This window comes from Balaenoptera acutorostrata, chromosome 21 (assembly GCF_949987535.1).
Source record: "Balaenoptera acutorostrata chromosome 21, mBalAcu1.1, whole genome shotgun sequence".
Taxonomy (NCBI): Eukaryota; Metazoa; Chordata; class Mammalia; order Artiodactyla; family Balaenopteridae; genus Balaenoptera; species Balaenoptera acutorostrata.
Genome location: NC_080084.1, coordinates 18,095,020 through 18,122,258, shown reverse-complemented (window position 1 = coordinate 18,122,258; position 27,239 = coordinate 18,095,020). Strand labels below are relative to the sequence as shown.

Here is a 27,239-nt window from a genome sequence, read left to right as displayed (position 1 = left end):
GCTGTGCTCTATTTTTATTAAATTTAATTAGATTGAACTATGCAGGATAATGGCAAACTTAATTCATCTGCTTTCATGGCCCAGTATGAACATTTAAAATAGAACCCGGACGTTCAACTTCTCTTGTTTTCTCCTCAAGCTTGGCCTGTCCCTCCCTCTGCTGGCTTCCCCAGATCCGCCACGAGTGGGTGCAGCACCATCTAGTGATGGAATGGGCTGATGTTTTGCTGCCTAACTCCTGCAATGCCTGCCTAAGAAAACCTGTGGACTGTGAAATACAGGCAAACAGGGACCTAAGTAACATACTGGGAACTTGCAGCAGGTCACTTAGTACTGATATACAGAAAGTTCCAGTGTGTTATTAACCATTCAAATGTGTGTAAATTATAGAATCCCTGGGACCATGTGAAGTGACGATTTATGGGCGTCTTCACCTCAGATGAGTCCTGAATGTTGTTTTGAACTTTTCAGTGAGGTTTTGTGTTCTTAGTTTGAGATCCAAGTGTTGGGGGTTGGTAATTTACACTCATGTGAAAAACATGGTCAAGTTGCTTGATTTTTCTCAGCCTCAGTTTCTCTCTTTCTCATCTGTAAAAGATCATTTCTAAAATCCTTCCAACCCTTGAAAAAATTTCAACCAACTGCAAGCACTACAATTCTGTGACTTACTCTAGTGATTGTACGCATGTCAGATCCATGGTTCCTTCCATCCTCCAAGAGGAAGTATAGAAAGAATATCAGTAGTTGTCAGTGATTGGGTACTGCTACATCTCCGGTATTGTTTTAGGAACTTTACACACATTTGCCTTTTTATTTGATCTTTAAAAAATTCTTGCTGACAAAACTCTGTAAGATGAATATTATTACGCTCAGTTTACAGACAAGGAATCTAAGGCTACCACAGCCTGCTCTCCATGTTCACAAACTGATAAAGAAGATAAAAGAGAAGCAAGTGCGAAATATGCTGTTGTCATTATAATTCATCATAACACCATTGGCAGGGTTCCAGCAGTACCAAGTGTATTCAAGCCTCATTGGAGGAGATAGTTCTCTATCTTTCACATACTCATAAAGCTTCTGTCGTAAGGTGATTGTTAGAGAAATAGTAAAAAAAACAAAAACAAAAACAAAAAAAAAAAACAAACTTTCCCAAGGATTCAGGGGGAAACTCACATTTTTAAGTGCTAAGGTGATGCTCAGACCTGTTCGCTGTGAGCTGAGCAGTGAGAAGAGATAGAGGGTCAGGCCCTCAGGAGTAACTTGCTGTGTCCCAGCTGATGAGGCGAGGATGGCAGGTGGCAGAGGTCTGCCAGCACCATTGGAGGACCAGCTCTGGGGTGCTCCGGGCATATGGCACTGTAACAACATCCTGTGTGTTTCTGTTGATTGGTTTGCTTGGGTCTTCTATTTGAAAGCTGAGCAGCCTTTCCCAAAGTGTGCTTTCTAGGGTGTTAATACATTTTCTGAGGCACACAAAGCTTCCAGGTCAAACGAGAACTGCTGGGCTGAATAAAGTTAATGGGTTTTTTGGCTCTAGTGTAGGACTGCTTGAAACATTTTGTATGTCTGTGTATTTTTTTAAAAATTTAGAAATTAACTGTACTTTAATATATAAATCAAATAACCCCCAACAGTTGGGGGATAAGACAGAAAGTGTAGCTCTTCTCCCTGTGCTGGGAACCCTGTTACCTAACCACTGTTGGTTTGTGTGTGTAACTTTCCAGAAACATCCTTGTAGCATCACCTTGCTTTGTGGGATAGCACATTAATTCTGATGAATGATGAAAATGTTCGCTTGCTGTCACCTGGCAACCTAGTCTACACTCCCACGGTGCAACGAGGCCAGTAGCTGCTGCCCCCTGGAGGTGGGGTTCCACCCTCCAGGTTTCATGCTCCTCCCAACATCCTGTCCTTGGGTTGCCCTCCTGGTTCCTGTCGTCATTGGCATTTGTTATCAATGGTTTTGATTAATGATCAGTCCTACACTGACCTGATGTCCAGACGGACTGTCCTATATTAAACAATAGAAATTAGTCATGACTTAGCTTATTTTAGGGCATAAATTGTATGCCTAAGAGGTCTGTTAAGAATTCTTAGGCTGCTAAACAGTTTTTGGGAAACCTAGATCCTGATTCATGGAATCTTATCATTTTAGTAATAACATCTTTCTTATATTCTGGGCCCTTTACATATATTAATTTGACTAACCCCCCCCCCCCACCAGCAACCCTATAAAGGTAGGTACACGTAACATGTGTGATTTATAGAGAGAAATTGGACCAAAGATTGGTTAGGTAATTAATTTCACCTCTAGACCACAACTTCCAGAATCTCTCAGCACCTCCTACTGTTTCCCCTCGTTGGCCTTTTATAACCTCCAAGACTTCTGCTTCTCGGAACCTCAGCTGATCATGACACAGCCTTCTTGAGCATTTACTGACCCGTGATGCCTCCCTCCTTCCCCCAGCTTTCACCTCCCACTCCCACCCTCAGCTCACTGGCCCGAGTATGACACATTTTGAATAGCTTCTTTGTCAAACTCTATATGAAGTTTCTGTATTAAGACATAAAGTGAAAGAAACAAAAGGCAGACTCTTATGTACACTTTTTTAAAAATTTATTTAATTTATTTATTTTTGGCTGCGTTGGGTGTTTGTTGCTGTGCGCCAGCTTTTTCTCTAGTTGCGGCGAGTGGGGGCTACTCTTCATCGTGGTGCGCAGTCTTCTCATTGCGGTGGCTTCTCTTGTTGCGGAGCACAGGCTGTTGGCGCGCGGGCTTCAGTAGTTGTGGCGCACGAGCTTAGTTGCTCCATGGCATGTGGGATCTTCCTGGACCAGGGCTCGAACCCATGGCCCCTGCATTGGCAGGTGGATTCTTAACCACTGTGCTACCAGGGAAGCCCCTATGTACACTCTTGACTTCAATTACGGGAAAAGTGCATAGAAAAGGAGGCTGGAAGGAAATATGGTGATGAGATTGTGTTAGAGTTGCAGGGTAATGGATGATTTTTTTTCTTTATTAGTTTTCTGAAATGTGGTTATATGAGATATAAAATGGGAGAGATTTATGTTTTATGAATTTATAGATTTCTTTCCAAAAACTGAAAGACATCTGTCAACTCAGATGGTTACCATACAATATCATGAAATATGAAGTAATCTTTACAATAGTTATTTTTTAATTTAATTTAATAATTGCTGTTTGCCTTACACATGTAGTTTTGAATCCCTATAAAATGTCACCGAAGAAGCTATTATTTGCTCTTTTTGGAGCTGAGAAGACAAACCAAGGAAGAGAGAAAGCCAGTGATTTTTTTCCAAGACCACAATTGCCAGGTTCATGTGACTTTAAAGTACCCTCTTTGCAGATAAACCTGTGTCTGCAACACCTATGTCTGTGGGCTGTTTTCACACAACTCCTCTTGGTCAGTCATCACCGTTCAATAATCATTCATCTGGTAGAAACAGTTATTATATAAGACCCCCATTTTCATGGTACCCAGAAGTTTTGTTGCTGTATGAAGATCATATGAAGAGTGGCAGAAACATTACAAGACTCTATGGCCTCTGACATTGCTCTGGGTCCAGCTTCTAACATTAATTCATTAGCATGCATGCTGGCCTGTCTCCAGGATGGCCCCCAATGAGCCTTGCCTCCTGGATTCATAAGTGTAGTCCCCTTCCATATCATATCAGGGTTGTTCTGTGTGACCCAAAGAACCCAGCAGAAGTGATGATTTGTCAACTCAGAGACTAGGTCATAAAAGACATCCTGGCTTCCATCTTGCTTGCTTGCTCTTGGATCACTTACTCTGGGGAAAGCTAACTCTCATGTCATGAGGACATTTAAGTGGTCTGTGGAAAGGTCCACATGGTGAGAAACTGAGGCCTCCGGACAACAGCCATGTCAGTGACTGATCTTAGAAGCAACTCCTCCAGCCTCATCAAGCCTCCAGATGACACAGCCCCAGCTGATACCTTGACTGAAGCCTCCTGAGAGACACTGAGTCAGCCTACCAGCAAAACTATCTCTGAATTCCTGAGCCACAGAAACGGAGATGATAAATGTTGCTTTAAACCAATAAGCTTTGGGGTACATTGTTACAGAGTGACAGATAACTAATAGATGCTTCAGATAATATCTTTAGTTCATAACTAAAGCCTGAACTCTACTTGAAGATCTGTACTTAAAGACTGCACCTAAGGAGACTCACCTGCCCTGAGACCTGGTTTAAATGATGACATCCTGGGGACTTCCCTGGCGGTCCACTGGTTGGGACTTTGCCTTCCAGTGCAGGGGGTGCAGGTTCGATCCCTGGTTGGGGAGCTAAGATCCCACATGCCTCGGGGCCAAAAAACCAAAACAGAAAACAGAAGCAATATTATAACAAATTCAATAAAGACTTTAAAAATGGTCCACATCAAAAAAAAAATCTTAAAAAAAATAAACAATTGTTGAGTTAAGTAGTAAAGTATGTATTTTAATAAATAAATAAATGGTGACATCCTGGACTTTAAGCTGATGCTATACAGGGTTGAGACTTTTGGGAGGTGCTGGGAGGGATGAGAGTATTTTACATGTGGGAGGAATGTGATGGTTTAAACTATGTACAGAAGCAACTAAGCCCGTGCACCACAACTACTGAGCCTGCGCTCTAGGGCCACGAGTCACAACTACTGAAGCCCACGCGCCTAGCTAGAGCCCGTGCTTCACAACAAGAGAAGCCACCACAGTGAGAAGCCCGCACACTGCAAAGAAGAATGGCCTCCACTCACCGCAACTAGAGAAAGCACGCGCTCAGCAACGAAGACCCAACACAGCCAAAAATAAATAAACAAATAAATAAATAATGTCCACAAATTATTTAACATTCCTTTCAAAAGGGGGCGCCTCATTACCATGTACTTGAGTGTGGGCTGGACTTACTTCTTTTTTTCTTTTTTTTTTTTTTTTAAATGCTTTTTGTTTATTTATTTATTTTTTTATATTTATTTTTTGGCTGTGTTGGGTCTTCATTTCTGTGCAAGGGCTTTCTTAGTTGCGGCAAGTGGGGGCCACTCTTCATCGCGGTGTGCGGGCCTCTCACTATCGCGGTCTCTCTTTTTGCAGAGCACAGGCTCCAGACGCGCAGGCTTAGTAGTTGTGGCTCACGGGCCTAGTTGCTCTGTGGCATGTGGGATCTTCCCAGACCAGGGCTCGAACCCGTGTCCCCTGCATTGGCAGGCAGATTCTCAACCACTGCGCCACCAGCGAAGCCCACTTCTTTCTTTTTGATTGGAGTTTAGTTGATTTACAATGTTGTGTTAGTTTCAGGGGCACAGCAAAGTGAATCATTTGTATGTATACACATATCCACTCTTTTAGATTCTTTTCCCATATAGGCCATTACAGAGTACTGAGTGGAGTTCTGAGTGCTCTACAGTAGGTCCTTATTAGTTGTCTATTTTATGTACAGTGGTGTGTATATGACTGACTCAAGAGGAGGTGACAGTGTGAGGCTTCAGAGACCAGGTCATAAAGTCACAGGCTCTTCCTGCTTGCTCTTCCTCTTGGATGCCCTACTCTGGGGAAAACTGTGAGCAGTCTTGTAGAGGTCCACGTGACACTGAGATGTTCTACCAACAACCCTTCGAGTGAAGCTCATGGAAAGTGGCTTCCCAGCCCCAGTCAAGCCTTTGGATGACTGCAGACCCTGCCAACATCTTGACCACAACCTTGTAAGAGACCCAGAACCACTCAGCTGTGTCACTCCCAGACTCCCAATCCTCGGGAGCTGAGTGAAAAAATAAATGTTTGTTGTCTTAAGTTACTGAATTTGGGGGTAATTTGTTATGTAGCAATAGATAATTAATTCATCAGTGCCAAAAAATTACCTGATAATATTTTCGTATTTGGATTAGAAAGTTCTGGATAAATCCGAGTACATTTTTTCCTACTAAGGTCATGACTTTGTAATTATTCTTGCTCCTATCCTTTCAACATAAGCTCAAAAGATTCTTTTGTCTTTATTATTTAATTTTAACCTATGTTTTCTCTGTCTTGATAGCCCTCAAAGCACTACAGACAGAGAGAGAAAGAGAGAGAGAGGTCACATAACATTGAAGGAATAGAAACATTATTACACAAAGGTATCCAAGCTGATATATGTGTACCATATTTACTGTATATACATACATAGAGTAACTGTGTGTGTATGTGTGTAGAGATATATATAGTAAATGTGTGTATATATATATACAGTAAATGTATATATATATATATATTTCTATATATCTGTATACACACATGCAGTTGAGTGATTAAGTACATATTATACATGTATTCAGTACTCAGTACATACAACTCACAACTCCATACATATAATAAGTCTCTTAGAATATACAGAAGATACAGAAGAGTCTTTAGTTTCAGGTTCAAGTTGTATATTCCATCCTTAAAATTCCACTGGGATGTCTGGATTTGAAACTGGCTCCTCTGCCGTATTCAATTCAGTTGTCCTGAGCTCCTCCAGGGAGGAGGGGTGAGCAGGAGTTCCGCTAGGCTTCAGCCCAGGACTGTTTATTTCCTGCCTGATGGGAAACTTACCCTCTTTGGCCCCATCTCTCTTCTCAGCTGCTCCTTGGCCCATCCTTCCTTTCACTCTGTTTTCCTCTCTCTTCTTGTTTCCAGCTCAGCTTTTCAGTCATCTGGTTGTGTTGTTTTGATGTTCTGTGTGTGAGTCTGTGGGGTGTGTGTGTATGTGTGTGTGAGAGAGAGAGAGAGAGAACTCAGGAAGGGGCAGTGCCGCGGGAATGGGGTCATATCCACCATACAAATAAATAACTGCCATACTCTGTGATTGGTGTATTGCCTGTCAACTGTCTAAAAGGCCACTGGACAAACCTGTTGATTCAGCAAAGCTAAGTTTATTAGATCTGCCATGAGGAGGGAGAACATAACCTTGATTGTCTTGGTAGTGTCTCGAAAAAGGAAATGAGGGCAGGGTATTTGTATGGTTTCAGGGCCTGGGCTGGGTGAGTTTCAGGTGCGTCTTGCACGGTGGGGTCAGGATTGGGCCGAGTTCCGCCTTCCTAGCTTTATCTGGATCAGTGGGCACGGTGAAGGGAGGACCTGGGGCCACTCTTGATGCACAAGCTATGAGTCTTGGTAAGTCAGCTGTCTAGCTGGTTCATTGTTTTCTTCTAGGAGCATGTATTTCCTGAAGCGAACAGCTAGATTATTTTGTTTGGTCCTAACATTATTTAACATGGGCACAGGCAAGTACGTTGGTTTCGGTGCTTGGGTGCTATAGACATGGTATCATGAAGTGGGGAGAGTTAGTTCCTTGGGGGAGAGGGCTGGGAGGGAAGAGGATGAGGGTGGAGAGGCTTCGCAGAAGAGTTACTCGAGTGAGAGATGGAAGCATCATGTGAATTCTGCAGAGATGCGAGCTGGGGAAGGATCCAGAGTGTCTCTCAGACTTTAATGTTCCTACAGGTCAGCTGGGGATGTTGCTAAAATGCAGATTCCTTATGCTGCGGCTCTGGGTTACCAGCTGAGGTTGATGCTGCGGGTCTGGGGACCACACTTTGAGTCATGAGGCCCTAGACCCACAGAGGGATGTGCAAAACCGCCTGGGCGTGAAGTGGTCAGGTGTATTTGGGGAGCATCCCCGGGCTGTTCGTGCAGATGACGGTGAGCAAGGAGGCGGGAGAGAGGCCCTGGCTTAGGACAGCTTGTGGCCGGAAGAGGAGCTGGGACTTCAGGAGCCAGGTTCCCAACTGTGACTGCACATCCGAGTTGAGTTAGAAACAGAGGGTCTGAATTAGTGGCTTTGGAGTGGATTGTGTTCACTGGCATGTGTGTTTCTCATCTGCAGCCAGGCTGAGAACCACTTCTGTAAGCAAAGGAGAGCCCGGGAAAGGTTTTTAAAGCAGGTTTGCCTTTCAGGCGACTCTGACGGCCGCGTGGAGCTGCCGGGGATGAAGCAGTAGAGAAGGAGGCCTGAGTTCCCCGGAGAGGGGAGCTTTGGGAATTTCATTTAGCTGTTGAATGAATGTGGATTAGAAAGCTGGGTCCGGGCGAATGAGATCGCTGGTTGGAGAGGAGAGAGCCAAGTTCTGGAAATTTACTGCTCTGGGCTTGAGACGTTTCCCAGGGATGTATGGCCTGTAGGACGCTTGGAGTCCCTGGGCCCCTGGGAATGGCATGGGACCACCAATGCCTGCTGGGGACACGGAGGAACCAGAGTGGGCACAGAGTGCTGGGGGAGGACAATGAAAACCAGTGGGGACGCTGCCCAGGTTTGCCTCAGCCTGGCCCTGACCTGGCCCTGGCACCGTCGGGCAATTTCTAGTTGGATATGTTACTGGGAAAATGCCCTTGTATAAACTAGAAATTTGGAATTTGATCTGTTGATGCTACAAATGCTTGCTTCCTCTATTTCTTTCAATTTCGTTTCTTTTTTTTACTATTCAATACAAAACTCTAATGTTTTTCTTTTTACAATTAGAACAGGACAAATGTCTCAGCATCATTACTCACCAGTTATTCTTGGCCTGCTTGTCCTTTAAAACAAGATGTCTGGGCCACTTATTTGAAGAGGATGTTACATTTGACCCTGTGCTCGCGGCCTTCCTTGACAGCTGTTCCCTTTCCTGATGCTTTGAAACTCAAACACAGGTTGTATCTTATTCAGTTTGCCCAGGACTGTTACCATTAACCTGAGTTTACAGGTGAAGAAATTGTACAGATGAGAAAATTGAGGCTCAGGATGGGTCAAGCCATTTGGTTAAGCCCGTCGGTCTTAACAGCAGCGAGAGATAGAACCTAGGAGGGGAGGCTTAACACCTCAGAGAAAGGAAGCCATTTGCTCTCTTATCTCCCCCTGGTCCAAGCTCACCGTGCTCACTATAGTTTTCCACTTGTGTCCTAAACACTGTCTCCCAGGCAGCCACCCGGGGGGGATCACCCTTAGCTGTTGAGAAAGGGCATCCCTTCAAAATCCGAAAATCGAGGCACCCAATTCTCGGTTTTCCAACTCTAAACTCCTGCGTAGGTGAAAGGCAAAGTGTGTTTTTTTTTCTCGCTTCCACACAGACCTCCCCCAGCCAGGGAAAGGAGAAAACAGGAGTAGTCAGATGTAGATAATTAAAGGCTGCAGAGAACCCCCCGCCAGGTGTACCCCCCGCCCCAGCCCAGTTGGCCCAAGGTCAGTCGCGTAGTCTCCATGGGGGTGAACGCTGGGTATTGCCGAGCCAAGACCTGATTGATTGGAACCCATCAAATAGTTATCGAGTGGTTGCCTTGTGCCCAGCACTGTTCTTGGTGTGGGAGATAGAGCAGCGGACAAAAAACAAAACCACAGAACAAAATCCCTGTCCTCTTGGAGACCTGCATCTTGGGGAGTGGGGAGCATATAACATATGCAAGTAAAATGTAATATTTAAAGATGGTGAGGGCTTTGGGGAAAAAAAGAAGCATGGAGGGGGAACAGGGAGTGTGTATGTGTGAGGAATTTTAAATGGGTTGATCGGGAAGACCACTTTGAGAACATGATATCCGAGCCAAAGCTGGAAAGAAGTGAGGGGAACGTTGCTTTCACTTCAGGGACCCAGTAGAGGGAACAGCAAGTGCGGAGTCCCTGAGTCCTGAAATGTTGGAGGAATAGCAAGGAGGCAGTAAGGCCAGAGCTGGGGACACAGGGGAGCAGAGTAAGAGATGAGACTGGAGGAGAATGGGGTCCGAGCAGTAGGTGCTGGAAGGTCGCTGACAGTTTTCTTCTCGCGACTCTCAGGCCAGAGCAGCCATTTCACTGGCGTTTTCAGTGGCCCGGGACACATGTCTGTCACGGGGTGGATGTGGAAGTTAGGGGGCTGGGTGGCCTAGCTGGGTGCTGAGGCGTATCTAGCAAGGAAGCCCCAGAGGCCTCCCACTGAGTCACCTCCCACCCGTGCAGCCCAGTTTCCTTCTCCTCCTGTTCTCTTTGCCAAATTGCAAATTCTTAAGTGCAATGTTCTTAAGTTGTTCAAACCTTCCACATTTCAACAGTTGATAGCCTTAAGTATTCCAGTGTTGCCTTAGCAGCTAAAGATCACGATTTCAGTCCTCTACCAACTCTGCACGTATTTTAACATTCCCCGGGAGACCTGCCTTTATTTTTCTTCCACAGATTATGTTCTCTTCTACTTTCTGTCGAGTGTGATTCTTTGGTATCACTGAACAACTTCTAAGTGTGAGGTAGTATGCGTTAGAAGATGCAGCAGCTGGCTTGGACAGCCTCGTGTCTCTGCACAGACTTGTCTGAATTACTACCTGGTTACCAGCTTCTTAGTTACCAAGTGTTTGGAAGTTAGTGATGACTCAGCATCAGCTGGTTCTGGAAAGACCTCTAGGTGGTGCTGGGCCGGGGCTGACAGCACGGTGCACAGCCGGCTTTTACTGTCCAGAAGAGGGCGCCCTAGTTCCACCTTCGCTGCAGGGCCTCTCCTCCCAGCTCCCGGCTGGGCTCTGTTCCCAGCCTCCTGGGCAGCCAGGGGGGATATGGGAGCCATTTCCTCCTTTTCTTCTCCCTGGCTCTCTAATCAGATTCTCGCTCATTCTCCCTAAGCTCTGCACGTATCTTATTTTCATTTCCAGACCTACTGGCCCAGCCCCGCCCTGCGCCTCTGCCCCGCCGTGGACCCTCCACCTCAGCCCCTCCCTCCACACCTGCGCGCTGCTCCACAGTATTCTGGCCAAGCGTCTGCTCGAAAATCCTCCAGCCTCTCTAGCATTCTAGGTTGAAGCCCAGCCCCCTAGTGAGGCATTCAAGGCTTGTGAGAGTCAAAGCTGCCACCTGCTCTGTCATCTTCCCTGCCTTTTTCTCCCTCTGGCAGGAGCTGCCTCCCCGCCGAGTGGGTAGAACCAGGGCGTTTGCACAGACAAGCCCAAGTGCAAAGTGGAGGACCCTGACTCCGGCAGGTGGCCTGACCTCTCAGGCCCCAGTGCCCACCTCTACTCATGGGGCCCAGCAACACCTCCCCTCAGGTCGGTGTGACAGTTAATGAAACTCTTGGCACAGAGTGTCCAGGTGATAGAGGGCACCATCACCGTTATCATCATCTCCGTCAGTTTACTTCGTCAGTTTTCACCCTCTTCGCCACTGTCCAAATCCCTACCCTCCTCACCTGTCGATGTGCCACCCTCTAAGGTCCAGCCTTGTGTCACCTCCCTTAGACAGCCCTCCTCTACCCCGGGGCCCCGTGCTTCTCTGCATCTTCCTCTGGCAGCCCCTCCTGCCCTGAGCCTGGCAACAATGAACCGTCTTCCTGGGCACTCCTGCCGGGGCCAGCACTCTGCCAGGCCTGCAAGTTTCTGCAGTGGAAGGGGAGACAGAGTCCCCGCCCTCGCCGCACGGATACTCTGCTAGAGAAAGGACATGCTAAGGCAGTAATGTGTGTGACCAGTTTCAAGAGGAAGGCTACACACGGCTCTGGGAACGTAGAGAAGGAACATGACTTAGTATCTGGTCTGGGTTAGCGTGGGCCGACCTCAGAAAGGCCCATTTAAGTTGAGGTGGATGTGCAGTTAAGTCAGGCCAAGTGGGGGGGTGGAAGAATATTCCAGAAAGAGAGAACTGTGCACATCTTATCTCTCCTGCTAGTTTTCAGTTCTCCAGGACCAGGGACTGTGTCTTATCCCCATAAGATCTCCAACAGCCCCTAGATAGCTCCTTGCTGAAAGGAATTGTTTAAAAATTGTCCAACACAAAATATAAAGAAATGTAGAGTTTTAAAAGCACCATCTTTAAAATGATGGAGAAAATAGCACTTTCTGTTGCTGTGTTTTCAGTACCCTTCTTGGGGTGGTTACTCCACTCACTTTGAATCAGTTACAGGCAGACCTCGGAGATACTGTGGGTTCCGTTCCAGACCATGGTAATAAAGTGAATATCACCATAAAACAAGTCACATAGATTTTTTGGTTTCCCAGTGCATATAAAAGTTACGTTTACAGTATATTGTAGTCTATTAAGTGTGCAATAGTATTATGTCTAAAAAATTGTACATAATTTAAAAATACCTTATTTCTAAAAAATGCTAACCACCCTCTGAGCCTTCAGTGAATCATAATCTTTTTGCAATAGTAACATCAGAGATCACTGATCACAGATCATCACAGCAAACACAGTAATAATGAAAAAGTTTGAAATACTGCGAGAATTATCAAAATGTGACACAGATACAAAGTGAGCAAAAATGGCTCGGATAGCCTTGCTCAACACAGGGTTGCCACAGACCTTCAGTCTGTGAAAAATGCAGTATCTGTGAAGCGCAGCAGAACGAGGTCTGCCTGTAGCGACGCATCACGGTAGTGAAAACCAGGCCGCTTCTCCGTAGACACCCGCTTCTGAGGGCTGAGGCCTCACCAGGTGGAATGGGTGACTTTCTTCAGGATGGCTGTGCTGTGCTTCCCCCCAGAGCAAGGGAGCGCTTCCTGCATGGGGTGTGCAGGTCACTTCAGCTCACACACTGAGGTCCCCCGTTAATAAAACAGAGCGGTGTGGGACTGGATGAGGACACCCTAACGAGCACCTTCACACGGAGTTCAACCCGTTTCATGGAACTTTGGGGATCCAGCTGCATTTCTTTTGATGAGAAACCTTCAAGTGCCTCTGACGAGGCCCACAAGCAGCCCCCCGCCTTGCCCGCGGCACAGGGACGGTGGCCTCCCATTGCAGCGCGAGAGCGAGGCCTGTGCACATGGCCCCACTGTGCCACTTGAAAGTCGCAGCTCCGCCCACTTTACGCCAAGCCCGAAGCCCGGGCACAGGAATCTTTGCCAAGGTTCCCAAACATGGGGCCGGTGCTCAGGCCCATGGTACATGTGGGGCTACCCCCGGGCATGTTCCTTCCACCCCTGGGGCAGTATTGGGGGCCCCAACTGGCTCCCTGCTGGTGGGGCTGCTCCAGCCTTCCTCTTAATGCAGCATCTCCATTGATCAACCCTTTGGGGGCCCCGGCCTCTCAAAGGCATGGATCGGGTTAAGTTCATGGTCCTGTCCTCCTCTGGAGCAAGGGAGCTCTGAACACGAAGGTCTGGCTGCCCTGATTTTTCAGGAGTGACTTGTGGGAAGGAAGGGATTTCCCTTTGTATCTCCAACTCTCATGCCCTTCATTGTATACTTAGCCAAATACTGTGGCCTCTTTCTCTTCAAGAGAAAGAAAAAACTAGTAACTGACGGTTAAATATTGGTCACTGGTGGTTTTAACCCTTGATCAGTGAACTCCAAGGACCAAGCCCACAGCATCAGTTGTCATCAGTCCTCAAATAAAAATCTCACAAATAAGTGAGCACTTAACTCTTCCCACCTGGGAGTCTTAAAGAACGATGAGAGAGAGAGGACTTAGAAGTACAGGATCTATGAGGAGAAGTTATCTTGGGAGGAGATTCAAAATGCAGGGAGTCAGTGAAGTTGAGACACGGCCCCCCATAGGCAGCTGATCCCAGGAGTGGAATTCCAGCAGCCAGAGCTGGACTCTTCCTTCCTCGTGTTCAGAAGCCAGGCTTGGAGTCGCCGGTGGATGGGAGGGCTCCGTTATGTCCATTTAGGCGGGCCATTTAAAATGGCAAATGAGGGTTGGTTTCTGGAGGTCAGCGTTGGGGGTGACACGGAGAAGAAAGACACTAGGTAGAAAAGTGACTGGAGCTGGAAAGGTGTTAGTCAACTTGCCGTTTCTGTTTTTTTTTTTTTTTTTTTTTTATTTTATAATTTTTTCTTAATTAATTTATTTATTTATTTTTGGCTGTGTTGGGTCTTCGTTTCTGTGCGAGGGCTTTCTCTAGTTGTGGCAAGTGGGGGCCACTCTTCATTGCGGTGCGCGGGCCTCTCACTACCGCGGCCTCTCGTTGCGGAGCACAGGCTCCAGACGCGCAGGCTCAGTAGTTGTGGCTCACGGGCCCATTTGCTCCGCGGCATGTGGGATCTTCCCAGACCAGGGCTCGAACCCATGTCCCCTGCATAGGCAGGCAGATTCTCAACCACTGCGCCACCAGGGAAGCCCTGTTTTTTTTTTATTTGGAGAGACATAAGGGACAAAATCATGGATGGTGCAGGAAGGCTTTTTCATTGCTAAAGGTGAATATGGAAAAGTAGTGCTGTCAGTTATCCTAAATGCGCAGGGCTGTAGGATGGTGAAGATGAAATCAACGTGAAGCAGTGGGGTCGGGGTGATTTCCCTGAAGATGGGACCTGAGCTGGGGGCTGCAGTGTGACAAAGACCTGGATGGATGCAAAGGGCCGAAACCCCCCAAAGGAGTACAGTGTGGTGTGGTGGGAAGGGCAGGTCTGGTTCTTGGCTGGGGCAAGTCCCTCCTTCTTGGAGTCAGTGACAGCTTAGGTCCCTGGCAGCTCGAGCATCTGGCAGTTTCCCACCCCCTGAGACTGCTTACAGGTACACCGTCGTCATGGGGACTGTCTTCTGTGCCCTGCCCCTGAGGACTGGGCGGGGAGTGATGCATACAGTAAAAAGCAGGCACTGAAGCTGGTGATTTCCTTCTGATTCCAACCATCGAGAAAACTCTAAAAACTGCTAGCAAACCCGTTACGCATAGAGCTCTTAAAGCTGAATTTACACTTAGATGTTTCAAAAATGCAAGATGAGCACAAAGATGGAAGGAGTAATGGTTTCTAAAGACAAGAACTAGTGATGTTTTTAAACTGAGAGATTTCTGCCAACGAGTGCATAGTGCATGATGGAGGCTTCGTTGATTCTTGCCAAAAGATGGGCACAGAGTATGTTTCATTTGTCGTCAGTACCTTTCATTTTTGTCTCCCAAGCAGCCACGCTCGGGCTAGTAACTGATGGCTAGATAATTGGTCACTGGTGGTTTTCATTTTAACCCTCGATCGGTGAACTCCAAGGACCAAGCCCACATCATCAGTTTTTGTCAGCATGCTTGGGGAGATGCCGTAGCTTCTTCCATTGCTCGGGGAGATGCTGAAGGGATGGGAGGTGGTCAGGGCAGCACATGCCAGGGCACCATCTGCTGCTCAAACGCGCCCCCGCCGAGCTGCGTGGGAGCCACGGCAGTGCCGCCGGCCTCAATCCCCTTTTAGGTCACACCCCCAACTCTGATAATGAGCTGACGGCCTGCAGACGGAGCAGGTCAGGAAAAAGAATAAAAGTGCTTGCATTCCAATAACATAAAAAATGATGCTCTTTCCCTATTAGTGCTGTATTTTCACACATGCCCATTTTCAGATAGTCTAATACATCTTTATTCATCTTAAAAGATGTCTTTTTGCTTTAGTCAATAATATACCTTTATTAACCCCTTAATGACACTCTGTTATTATATGGCTAGCTTCGTTTCTTTTAGACAAAGCTAACAGAATCCAAATACAAATTCGCCCAGTTCTGTTGAGTCTAAGGAGAGGTGCCTGTGTGAATGGAAAGAGGGTAATACCTGTCTTGTCACACTCAAGAGTGAAGATGAAAGGCAGAATTTTGTTCATCTAGAAACATTTTTAAAAGTATACTTAGACATAACTTAAACTATCTTATACATTTCATAAGCGTACAAATTACACTATTTTTAATAATACTTATTACAAAAGATCCTAAACATTATTGGTTAATGCAAATAAAATACCTCCAAGTTAGTACAACCGTCACGATATTTTACATCAACTTGTCCTTTTAGAACTATTGCTAGCTTCATCTGGGAAAAGCTGAAGTAACTATATTGTAGAAGAAAAGGATTTTTGCACTTCTGATACAAATACATGTCAACACCAGAGGAGGCACAATAATATATGACAATTCTCTTCATATTTCCCCAAAACAAAATCTATTCAATGAAATACATTTCCACTGTAATTGCTAATTTAACGTTTTTACAAATGCATAAGAAGGTCACTAGTGACAGCAAACACTAGATGTCTAGGAATATACATACATGTATATTTACATAATACATATTTAAGAGAACATCTAAAGAAAATGGGGCAGTTTTTACATACATATTCAAAGTATCTGAGAAATTCCACTGGGGTCCACATTAGTGAGCCTTAAGTATTGCCAGGGTTCTGTGTAAATAAGTAGAATAGAAAAGCAAACCTTTACTAATGGTGTCCATCTACATACATTAATAGAAAATCTAATGGAAGTGGTATGATTAGCTCATTAGAGAAATGCCTGTCATTCAGCCAAATTCCCTTCTGGGCGAGCATAAATATAAATGTAAATTTTTCATGGAATTCAACATTCAGTTACACTGGCTACATATTAATGACAGTGACCCTCTGTCTTTTCTTTATGGAGGTAATGTCCAGAGAAGAATAAATGTTTTGTGTGGAGAAAATATATTTTTACATGTGGATTAATTAATAATCAGTTGGGTTGCGTAAATTATATTTTTGCCAGTTCTAGTTGAAGGAGAGACAAAATATATATTGATTTGCCCCATGAGAGATCCAGTTTGACAATCAACTCTCACAAGCGGTCCATCGGATTGGCCATATAGATTACATTATAGCTCTGCTCCCACCCAGGTAGAGTGATGACAAGGCATAATCAATTGGGAAAGACCTGCTTCTAGAGGGGAACAGAATGTGGGTTATAACTGAAATGATTCACGTTCCTACGAATGCATCACATACTGGAGGACCATAGTGAATAAAAAATAGGGCAGTTCACAGTGAGCTCTTTGATTAGCTCTCTTAGGCTTCCGTGTTTGCATTCCCCATACCATGCCAAATGCTTTCTATTTGCATTATCATTTCAATCCTTGGTTGGTAAGAGTTCTTTTAAAATATTCCCACTCCAGTTTTGTAGATATTCGAGGTTGCAGATATGGAGTCTATAATATCAAACCAATAATCATACATTTGAGTTAAGATTGGGATGAGGGGAGTTGAGTGTTCTGGTTTGAGGTCTGCTGATGCTTCTGTAATTCCCTTCCACTTCTATGGTTTTTCCATCTGTTGGATGGGTGTGTGATGACACTTATCTCAGATGCCCTTTGAATTGACAGAATGAAGTCTGTTTCATGCATTTTTCTTTGGAGAAGGATTACAATTGGCATTTAAAATTCAAGTTTATATCCAGGGGATGTGATAATTACTTGTCATTATGTAAATCCTAATGAAAGTGTTGTTTAAAACAGCAGATTGCAAAACAGAAAAAAATGTTTGCAATTGCAAGAGATGAGGCTGAAAAATACTTGGGAGAATTTATGAAGGGGGGGATGTGCAGGCCATCCTAAAGAGTCTGCATTTTACTCTGTTGGGTGCGTTATTTTCTGAAATGTATTCCACAGAATGCTTGTGCTAGAGGATGTTACCATGTTGAGGGCAAGCTCAGTTAAATCAAATCCCAATTTACTTTAGGGGAGGCCTTAAATATGCTCATATGCATTGAGATTCTCTAAGAGGGGTTTTTGTAAATTGCTTTTCTCAAGCAAACCAATAGAATGCGGTAGTAGGTGCACAAGGAATATGAAAACTGCTCCAGTTTGGCACTTTCTGCTCAGTTAATTCTAATATTCTGTGTATCCTCGATACACCTGATATTCTTTGCCTTAGTATCCTATGTATTTGGCACACAACAGGGTTCAGTGAACAAATGGAAGGAATGAAATATCTGAATAGCCCTCTATTTTCTCACCTATAAAATGGGAAAACAATAATACCAATTTTTAGAGGATCGAAGAGTTGGATAAAAGTGATCACAGAGCATTTTGTGACTTTTTTTTTAATTAAAATCAAATGGAAAGAGAATTACAAATGAAAAAAGTTAATATAAAAGATAGGGAAAAATATATAAGGGATTCCTGTCCAATTACTGTCTAACTGTGAAATCTTTGCTTAACCTTACTAAAGCTTATTTGGAAAGGGGATAATCACACTTCCCCTTGAAATGTTCTCATAATCTGCCTTGCACCATGACTGGGGGTATACAGTGTTGTGGGTAAGAACACAGGCTGGGAGGCAGACTGCCTGGTTTGAAACTCAGCCCTGCCCTTTACTAGATGAATGTGGCATCGGGCAATTTAATTGATTTCTTTCTGACCCAGTTTTCCTAATCTGCAAAGTGGGAGCAATAAGTATACTTAGCAATGGTGAGGATTACAGATAAAATAATACATGTTAGATATTTAAGAAGTTAGCTGCTGTTATTATTTCATATTTCCTACACAATAGGAGAGACATGCTCAGGCTTGCCCTAATTTGTTCTTCCCAGACTGCACCTGCCTGGCCAGTGGTTATACCCCATTTCCCCCTCCCTCCCAAACTGAGTGCTCACAACTCATTTTTAAGGAATATCCTCGCCTACCGAGATCAACAACTATTGGGTTAGACCCTCTATCCTCATCCGAACCCATTTACTTTTATTTTTAAAAAATCCACCAGTGCTTATTCTTTTGATGGCCATTAATATACAAGTACATTAACATTCCTAGCTGATTTAAATTTGGATTATTTTCTCTCTGGATTACTGCCAATTTTTGCCCATTCAATTGATGGTCAGTTAAAACCCAGAGGAAGTACTGACATCTAGAATTTGGAAGGACACAGAAAGGCAAACTAAAAACAGAAATCACACACCATCTTGTATATAGGGATGTGTGGTGGGAAGGGAAGAACAAACGAAATTGATAATCCAAGACACGTGTTAGATGGTTTGTTAGTTACCGTGACTTGCTGGTGTCATTTAATCACTTTGGTGACAATTTAAAAAATAATAGTTTGAATGGGCCACTCGCCTGGTTGCATCCTTTGTCCGTGTTAACGCACTTTCCCCCAAATCGTTTAGCTGTTTGTGGAATTCCTCAAGTAGGCCAGTGAGGCATCAGTGAGCCAGCAGAGGTTTTTAAGGCCCTTCCAAGAATCCCCCGCACATGCTCCCCTCCACTTCAGATAGTGGGACTCTGCAGTGATGCCAACAAGTAAAGGGGAATGAACAGGAAAGACACTCTGATCCAGTATTAATAACAGAGTCTAAGTTTTCAAAGTATGTACTTCAGATAGATTAGCAAAATCTATAATAGAGCAAGTTAAGGCCAACTGAATACTCACAAATAACCTCTGTATGTTTAAACTCACTTATTTGTATTTCCTTTTAAGGACAGTCCTAATATGAACAAAATTTATTTTAAATGATCAAGGTATTTACATTAGGTTGGGTCTTCAAGGGCATATATATCATGTATATATGAAGTATATGGATATACCATATCCATATATATCCATGGAGATTTATACATATATATATATGTATATATCTCCAAAGGCAGAAGTTAGATTTAAGAGTGCTTTGCACATGAATACCAAAGAGATATTATCAACCACAGAGTCAAATATTTGCATACGAAATAAAGTCTGGATGAATAGAATTCTTGTGCTCGGCAGGCAGATGAAGGGCGAAAGATTGCTATTATTAGTGTTTTTTTAATTTACAGCCCTGTCAAAATTATGTGAAAATATTCCTCTCTCAAGAACTATTCTAGAGAGTCATTTTATACAAAGTGGGGTGTGTATGTGTGTGTGTGTGTGTGTGTGTGTGTGTGTGTGTGTAGGAAATTGCTCATATAGGTTTGCTCAAAGCTTTTCTGGTGCCGTCTAATAAACTTGAGTTCCATGTAAGTGGTGGGCTACCACCAGAAAGCCCTGACTTGAAACAGATTTCTAGCACAAGGCTGGGATTAAAGATACATGTGACAACAGGCTTCAAGGAGAGGAAAAATCTACTTATAATAAAAAGGTCATCAAGCCTTAATTGTAAGAATGTCTGACTCTGAGAACATTTCTTTCCACCAAAAAAACCCACTAACACTCATGACTTAATGTCCTCATTTAAGAAATGGAAGACATTAAATTAAATTTTAATTTATATTCCACTTTTATGTCTCTTTTCATCGTCCCTCTAATGCAAACTGTGTGCCGAACAATATAAATCATAGATCTCATTTCCACCCGACAACCTCATCAAACGAAAAGGTGATACTGCAATCTTATTTCGAAGCCAAGAGAGAGTAATAAACACCAGTACTTTGCAGATGCACATTAAAAATTATCCTTTAGGACTTCCCTGGTGGCGCAGTGGTTAAGAATCTGCCTGCCAATGTAGGGGACATGGGTTCGAGCCCTGGTCCGGGAAGATCCCACATGCCGCGGAGCAACTAAGCCCGTGCGCCACAACTACTGAGCCTGCACTCTAGAGCCTGCGAGCCACAACTACTGAGCCTGTGTGCTACAACTACTGAAGCACACGAGCCTACAGCCCGTGCTCCGCAACAAGAGAAGCCACCGCGATGAGAAGCCCGCGCACCACAATGAAGAGTAGCCCCTGCTCGCCGCAACTAGAGAAAGCCCATGTGCAGCAACGAAGATCCAATGCAGCTGAAAATAAATAAATAAAATAAAAAAATTTTTTAAATCCTTTAAATTTCTTTGAAAGTAGCATCATTATTTTAAGTTAGAGCACAATTACCGAAGGGAAAAATAAGCCCAACACAAATGAAATCTTACACTATTTTAGTAATTTCAGTGGAAAACAAAACAAGAATTGGGTTTCCTCTGGGTTTACAGTGGTCCATACAGTAAAAAGCCTTTTGTCAAGTGTTGATTCTCTCCTCATTAAGGAACTGCCTGAAACTGTATTCTTGGGTCAACTTACTTTTGCTTCTCCTAATTATATGTGTGTTTCAGGATCCATGACATGGATTTAAACAGACCCATGGTTAAATGTAAACAGATGTGGTGACCAGACGGTGCCCAGCTATTCGTTTGTCTATAAAGTGGCAGAAATTGAACCTTTAATGAATAGGACTTGATTCTACCTAAATCCCTAATATAACTATTAAAATGTAGTCCCTTTCAATAAGATAAATGCCCAGATATTATTTTTAAAGATCCAACAATCAGTCCTCCACCAAGTCCAAATATCTTGTACCTTAATGATCTATTTGTTTTGAGAACCAATAAAAAGCACTGTTTCAACCAGATTCTCATTTCCTAAGTATCCCTTCAATGCATAAGTAAAGCATCATTCCAGATGAAAACTCATTAGTCAATCTTGGTCTTGCCGTAACTGGATATTCCTGCTTCTAATAAAGTTGGAAGAATACCACCTGGGTGACTTGCAACAACTTCCCGGTGCCCACATACTCCACTCTCTACATGCTGACAGTGCCTTTAAAGCCTTCTGAGCAACATCAAAAACCTTATTATTTACTTATCTTGAAGCAAGTTCGCTTATCATCTAGAAAAGTTCTCAGAACTCTTCTTGTCTCTCTCCACCGTCTCTCACCTTTCTGAAGACTTTAAATAGAAGCAAGGCCTTGGCAATGAAATAATTTATCACATGGTTCAATTTACATTTGTGCAGTGGTACGAGTTTACCTATTATCTTGCACACAGATCTAAATTATAACCAGAGAAGTAGGAATTACCCCCTTCCTATATACAAATGATGTTTTTAAAAGGTATACTTAAAAGCAGAATCTTTTGAAATCACTATATAATACTGAAAAACAGTATACATGTATTGTTATAGTAATTCAGGTGTATTGAAGTTCATGTTATATTGCTTCTTCAGATCTCTTATATTAACATTTAACCACAAATACTCTTTGTCAGATGCTTCAGATGCCAAGCACTGTGCTTGTCTATAGACTAAAAAGATGATGAATTCATAGTCTCTATAGACCAAAATATAAATGGATTAAATACAGACCAAATGACGAAATTGGATGCCCCTTCAGGGAACCATATCACAAAGCCAGTGAGAAGAATGGGGTTCATCTTTTGGAGGAGATGTCTGAAATGATCCGGTCAATCACAACTTTCCTTCTTCTCTGCAATGATACACCAGTTGCCATGATCATTCCCAGAGCTCAGAATATGGAGCTCCGACACACTCTCCTTCAGCAGGCCATAGAGCTCGCCTTCTCGAAACACGTGGTAATAGCGCATAAAGGCACCAGAATCCAAAATGTCGGACTGTTGTTCTTCGACAGAAATGGTGTCACCTGGGTTAGAATCTTTGGAATCAGCTGCAGAAATCCTCCTCCATATTTTACTAGCAGAAGGGGTACCCTCTTCTAAGTTACCTGCATCCATACAATTCTCCTTGGTATTGGTGCTACCCAGAAAATTCCCATCTCCATTTCTCCTCACGCCTCTTGGATGGTCTCCATTTAGGTGTTTGTGTGTGGCGGGCGCTCTCAGCCATTCCAGGTGTTTTTGAGAAGTCTCCACAAACACTTCCTCATCTAAATTTTGCTCTCCTGTTGAAAATGGCTCTGGATGATCTAAGTCGAAACTTGAGTGTCTTGAAGGCTGGGTGGATATCGTGCTATTGGCCCAACTTTCTGTGTTTTTCAAGGGTCTCATTTTTTCAATTTGCTTCCTCAGAGTTGATTCATCCAAAGATCTAGAGGAAAACCAGGAACGAAAAGACTTCCCCAGCGTGTTATAGAATCCATTTTCTTCCTCGCCTTCCTTGGAAATATTTGCACAGCAGGTGCCAGCCAGAGCAGAGTCACAATCCACGCTATGGGACCGCCTCGAATCCCAGCGCCCCTTGAAACAAACGGGACAGCGGCACGCAGAGCAGGGAGGGTGGTAGGGATGGCTTCTTTCTGGATGCCCACACTGCTTCTTTCTCCCAGGCTGGCTGGATTCCGAGAGGGGCTGGGAGCACAAGGCTTTGTTCCATGGAACAAGCACGTCTTGCTTCTCAAAGTGCCGGTTCTTTTGTTCCATGGCCCAAACATAAATCATCAGCTGGCCTCCAGGAACTAAGACCCTGGCCATTTCTTTTATTGCTCTGATTCTTCTTTGTTTTGTAGAAAAATGATGTATGACTGAAAAAGAAGAAACTAGATCTCAGTGTGTATATATACACGTAAACCTACACATTTATAGGTAGTATTTTCCATATAAAAATGATGCATTTTTTTTTCCTAAATAAAGATTTTTATTAGAATTATATCACAACTGTTTTCTGGGTTGAAGAATGATAAAGAAAGAGGTATGCTTTCTTTTTTTAAATTTTATATTGGAGTATAGTTGATCAACAATATTGTGTTCATTTCAGGTGTACAGCAAAGTGATTATACATATACATGTATCTATTCTTTTTCAAATTCTTTTCCCATTTAGGTTATTTATTACAGAATATTGAGCAGAGTTCCCTGTGCTATACAATAGGTCCTTGCTGGTCATCTATCTTAAAACATAGCAGTGTGTACATGTCGATCCCAAACCCCCTAACTATTCCTTCTCCCCACCCTTCCCCGCCCCGGTAACCAGAAGTTCGTTCTCTAAATCTGTGAGTCTGTTTCTGTTTTGTAAATAAGTTCATTTGTATCATTTTTTAAAAAAATTCTACACATAAGTGATATCACATATTTGACTTTGACTGACTTCACTTAGTATGATGCAATTTTGACATGTAGTAATGATTGCTTATAGTTTTTAATAATGTTAATATAATGTGGAATTGTTGTGTATACTTAAGAAAAAGCAGCTTATAGGTCATCATTTTACTTGCGGTCTTTGCAAAGTTAAAATGCGAGTCAAGCAGGACTGCCTGTATCTAGTCTTCGGTGGGTTATTAGGCATATTTTTATCAAACAGTATATAGAAAGCACTAGTCTGTTAGCTTCTAGAGTTTAATCACACTGTGTCAAGAGAAAACATCAAATTATTTTTCCACACATATGCCTATCACTTAGGTAGGAAATTAGCTCTCAGGAAAGTCTGGACACTACTGCTCAGATATGAATAGTGAGGGAACAGAGAAGATGAAACAGCTCCTGTAACCTCAGCATAATCCAGAGGTTAGTAATGGTTTCAGACAAATAAATCTCTTTAGTTTACCTGCCACAGAGAGATAGTAAATGCCTAAAATGAGATGATTATATGGCTAAAGCTGTCAAAGGAAGATTATACAAGAGGCACACTTTGTATTGTTCCCAATCAGGTTTGCTTTCCTATCAGCAGTGCACAAACCCTGGTTTCTCTTACTGTACCATGCAGCAGTGCAAGAGGTATTAGGTTCAAATGCATTTAAGGAACAGGACACCAGTGTATTTTGTCCTAGATCTACCAGTGACCAGCCTTGTGATCTTTAACCAATTACTTTACTTCACTAGGTGTCAGGCTGTTCTCCCCAATCCCCATCCCCAAAGAAAGGGCCCTTTATAATGGTCAGTTTGAAAGCTTACACTTCTCGAAGTAGTGTCATGGTCAATGAGCTAAAAGGGGGCAGAGAAGTCAGGACTGAGTAGGACTTAGGACAGTACTAACGTTCACATCTGTGACTACTCCTGGCCGTTAATGTCCCCCATAACTTGCACCTCATTCATTCTGGAACTGCCATGGGTGTGTTTTCTAAATGCAGGTGATCCTCATCATCTGTGGATTCTGTATCTGCAAATTTGCCTACTTGCTAAAATTGTCTTGTGACTTCAGAACTCAGTATGCTCAGCGTTTTCGTGGTCATTCCTTGACATGCGTAGAACAGCCAAAAAGTTGAGCCTCCCAAGGCACACGTTCCCAGCTGGGGTCCAGCGAGGAGATGCTCTGCCTTCCTGTCTCAGCTCTGGTGCTGTCAACAAGTGTCCTTTTCACAGTCTGTTTCGTGCCGTGTGTTTTCGCATTTTGGTGTTTTGTTGGTGATCTCTCTGTTGACGATCCCTCACAGCCCTGCCCCAGCACTGGGTGGAAGTACTGTCTAGGGTTCGTAAGCCGTAAGGCTGCGATGTGTCTTACAGAGAAAATATGTGAGTTAGATGAGCTCCTTTTGGGTGTTACAGTGCTGCTGGCATGAGTTCAAAATTAAATAAGTCATCTTTAAACAGGAACGCACATAAAACAAGATGACGTGTTGATTAGTTGACAAAAGTATTGTGACCAGAGGCTCACAAGAACCTAATCCTGTATTTCCCCTGGGAGCAATGGTTCAGTATTTGTTAATTCAGTGTTCATGGGACATTACAGAACATAACCACAGTGAATAATGAGATACGACTGTATTCTTGTGTTTTGGCCATTAAACAAAAAAACACCATTAAACCAGGACTATTTTAATACAGTAATTTCTTTTTATCAGATTTATAGGTCTTCAACATTTCAGGATTCTTGGCTTCAGAAGTTGTTTTTTAAAAATATTTATTTATGTATTTGGCTGTGCCGGGTCTTAGTTGCAGCATGCAGGATCTTTAGTTGCAGCCTGTGGGATCTAGTTCCCTGACCAGGGATCAAACCCAGGGCCCCTGCAGTGGGAGCACGGAGTCTTAGCCACTGGACCACCAGGGAAGCCCCCAGAAGTTTTGTTTTTAAGGAAGAACATCTTTATATTTTTCATTCCTGAAATATTTGTTATGCGATAATCCATTTTAATACCATAATTTCACCCAGGAAATATCTGAATCTTTCATATTATATTTTATATTTATATTTAACATATAATACTAAGTAACTTTTAAGCCAAATGCTTTTGAAAAAGAAAAAATTTACAAATGAAGTTTTCATTACATATAAAATGTATTATACATGCCTATGCATACATGTTCTATTAAGAAACATTGTAAATGTAACCCAAATGGGACCTAAACATATATTTATATGAATTTTATCAATGTCAGGAAACTGTGTTGAATTTTAAAGGATAAAAATGTCCCCTGTTGTTTAAAAATCATAATCACACTTTAAAGGCAAAAGTAGTACTCAGTATATGTATCCTGTAGGATAGGGTGTTGAATTGAACAAGTAGGTAGAATTCAATGACTGGACTCCAGAATCAGAAATTACACAAGATCATCTTTAAAGTCCTGTTATATCTTGGGATTTTATGATGTATTGTTATTTAATTTTTCAAGGGTGTTTGTCTCATCTAACTGGAAGCATTCAGAATCCGTGGGTTTAGCATTAAGCAGAATTTTTCAACCTCAGCATTGTTGGTGTTTGTAAACAAGCTAGATGATTCTTCCTTGTGGGAGCTGGGGAGGCAGCAAGTAGATGACAGCAGCACATACACATACCCAGTTGTGACAACCAAAAATGTCTCCAGACATTGACAGGTGTCGCCTGGGGGTGGGGGGCAGTGTAACCGCAAGTTGAGAACCACTGGCATGAATAGTTGGTTGACACTATTTCAATAGATGAACAAATTTTTATAAAATTTTGGTCATACTATTCTTTTTTTTTTTAACATCTTTATTGGAGTATCATTGCTTTACAATGGTGTGTTAGTTTCTGCTGTATAACAAAGTGAATCAGCTCTACAGACACATGTCATACTATTCTAAAAGTAAGCAGAAAGACTTTCTTTTTGTAATCTGTGAGTAAAACATAAGGAATGTATAATTAGGTATGATGCTTACCGTCTCATTATTAAGTGACATGGAAAACTATATATTTAAAACTATATTTCTTCATGTTAAGCAAGAAATGCCAACATACAGAATTCTAAATAGGGAAGTAAATATATATGGACATAGGAGAGACGGTTTATTGAAAGTTCTCATAATATAGTTCTAGATGTAAAATCTAATTGGAAATTGACTGCACCACGTTAATTGATAGTTACAATTCATAAAAACACATGCTGGGTTTCCACCTAAGGAAGCATTTTTCATTGGAAGATGGCAACCAGGTGTGCTCCATTTCCGCTGTGGGCAGGAGACTTAAACTGAAAGAAAAGAAGGACTTAACCATGAACAACATGGAGCATTTCCCCAAAGTAAGAAAGCTGGTCAGTAACCCCACGCCTGCAACAGTGGTTCAACAGCACAGGCTGTTTGTAGGTAGCCAGCTGTATAGACTCTACAACTAAAGTAAACAATCGAAGAGCAAAAAATATACTTCTCTGACCTCTCTCCAATTTGTGGTTCTTTAGGTGGCATGACCAAACCAAAAATTCCTCCTACTAAAGATTCAGAGCATTGTATAGTGTTGCTTGGTTCAACAAGAATCCCTTCTCTTAATGCTTAAAACCAAATGGACTTAACAGTTTCAAACGCAAAGAAGTAGGGCTGTCAAAGAGCAAGTTTCCATGGCAGCCACCTCCTGCCAGTCCTAACCAGTTCCAAGGTTATGGCATCCAAGCCGGCATCCCCTCACTATGCAAAGATACAGTCCCCAGCTAACGGTGGAAATACCGATTTCTCATCTATTCCAGGACGGAGCAAACACTCTTATTCCATATGTTTATCTAGCAGTCAGTTTTATATAGATTCACCTTGCTGTGATAAAGCTTGTTAT

At 43.0% G+C, this 27,239-nt stretch overlaps 1 protein-coding gene and 1 long non-coding RNA gene across 6 annotated transcripts in view; one reads left to right on the top strand and one right to left on the bottom strand.

Annotated features, from left to right (window-relative positions):
• Positions 1–27,239, top strand: part of LOC103016580 (uncharacterized) — an 82,081-nt gene that overhangs the window by 15,771 nt on the left and 39,071 nt on the right. The window contains exon 4 of one of the 2 annotated variants that reach the window (XR_003622579.2): positions 22,383–22,509. The exons of the other annotated variant lie outside the window; for it this stretch is intronic. This is a non-coding gene — a long non-coding RNA (uncharacterized LOC103016580). Of the gene's footprint in view, positions 1–22,382; positions 22,510–27,239 lie in introns of those variants that run through there. 2 annotated transcript variants of the gene reach the window in all.
• The window catches only part of TRMT9B (tRNA methyltransferase 9B (putative)), a 72,683-nt gene continuing 66,611 nt past the window's right edge, over positions 21,168–27,239 (bottom strand). For all 4 annotated transcript variants that reach the window (XM_057537353.1, XM_057537354.1, XM_007174040.2 and 1 more), the window contains one exon: positions 21,168–22,834. In XM_057537353.1, coding sequence (XP_057393336.1) covers positions 21,801–22,834 — 1,034 coding nt within the window. In that variant the 3' untranslated portion in view covers positions 21,168–21,800. The remainder of the gene's footprint in view (positions 22,835–27,239) is intronic.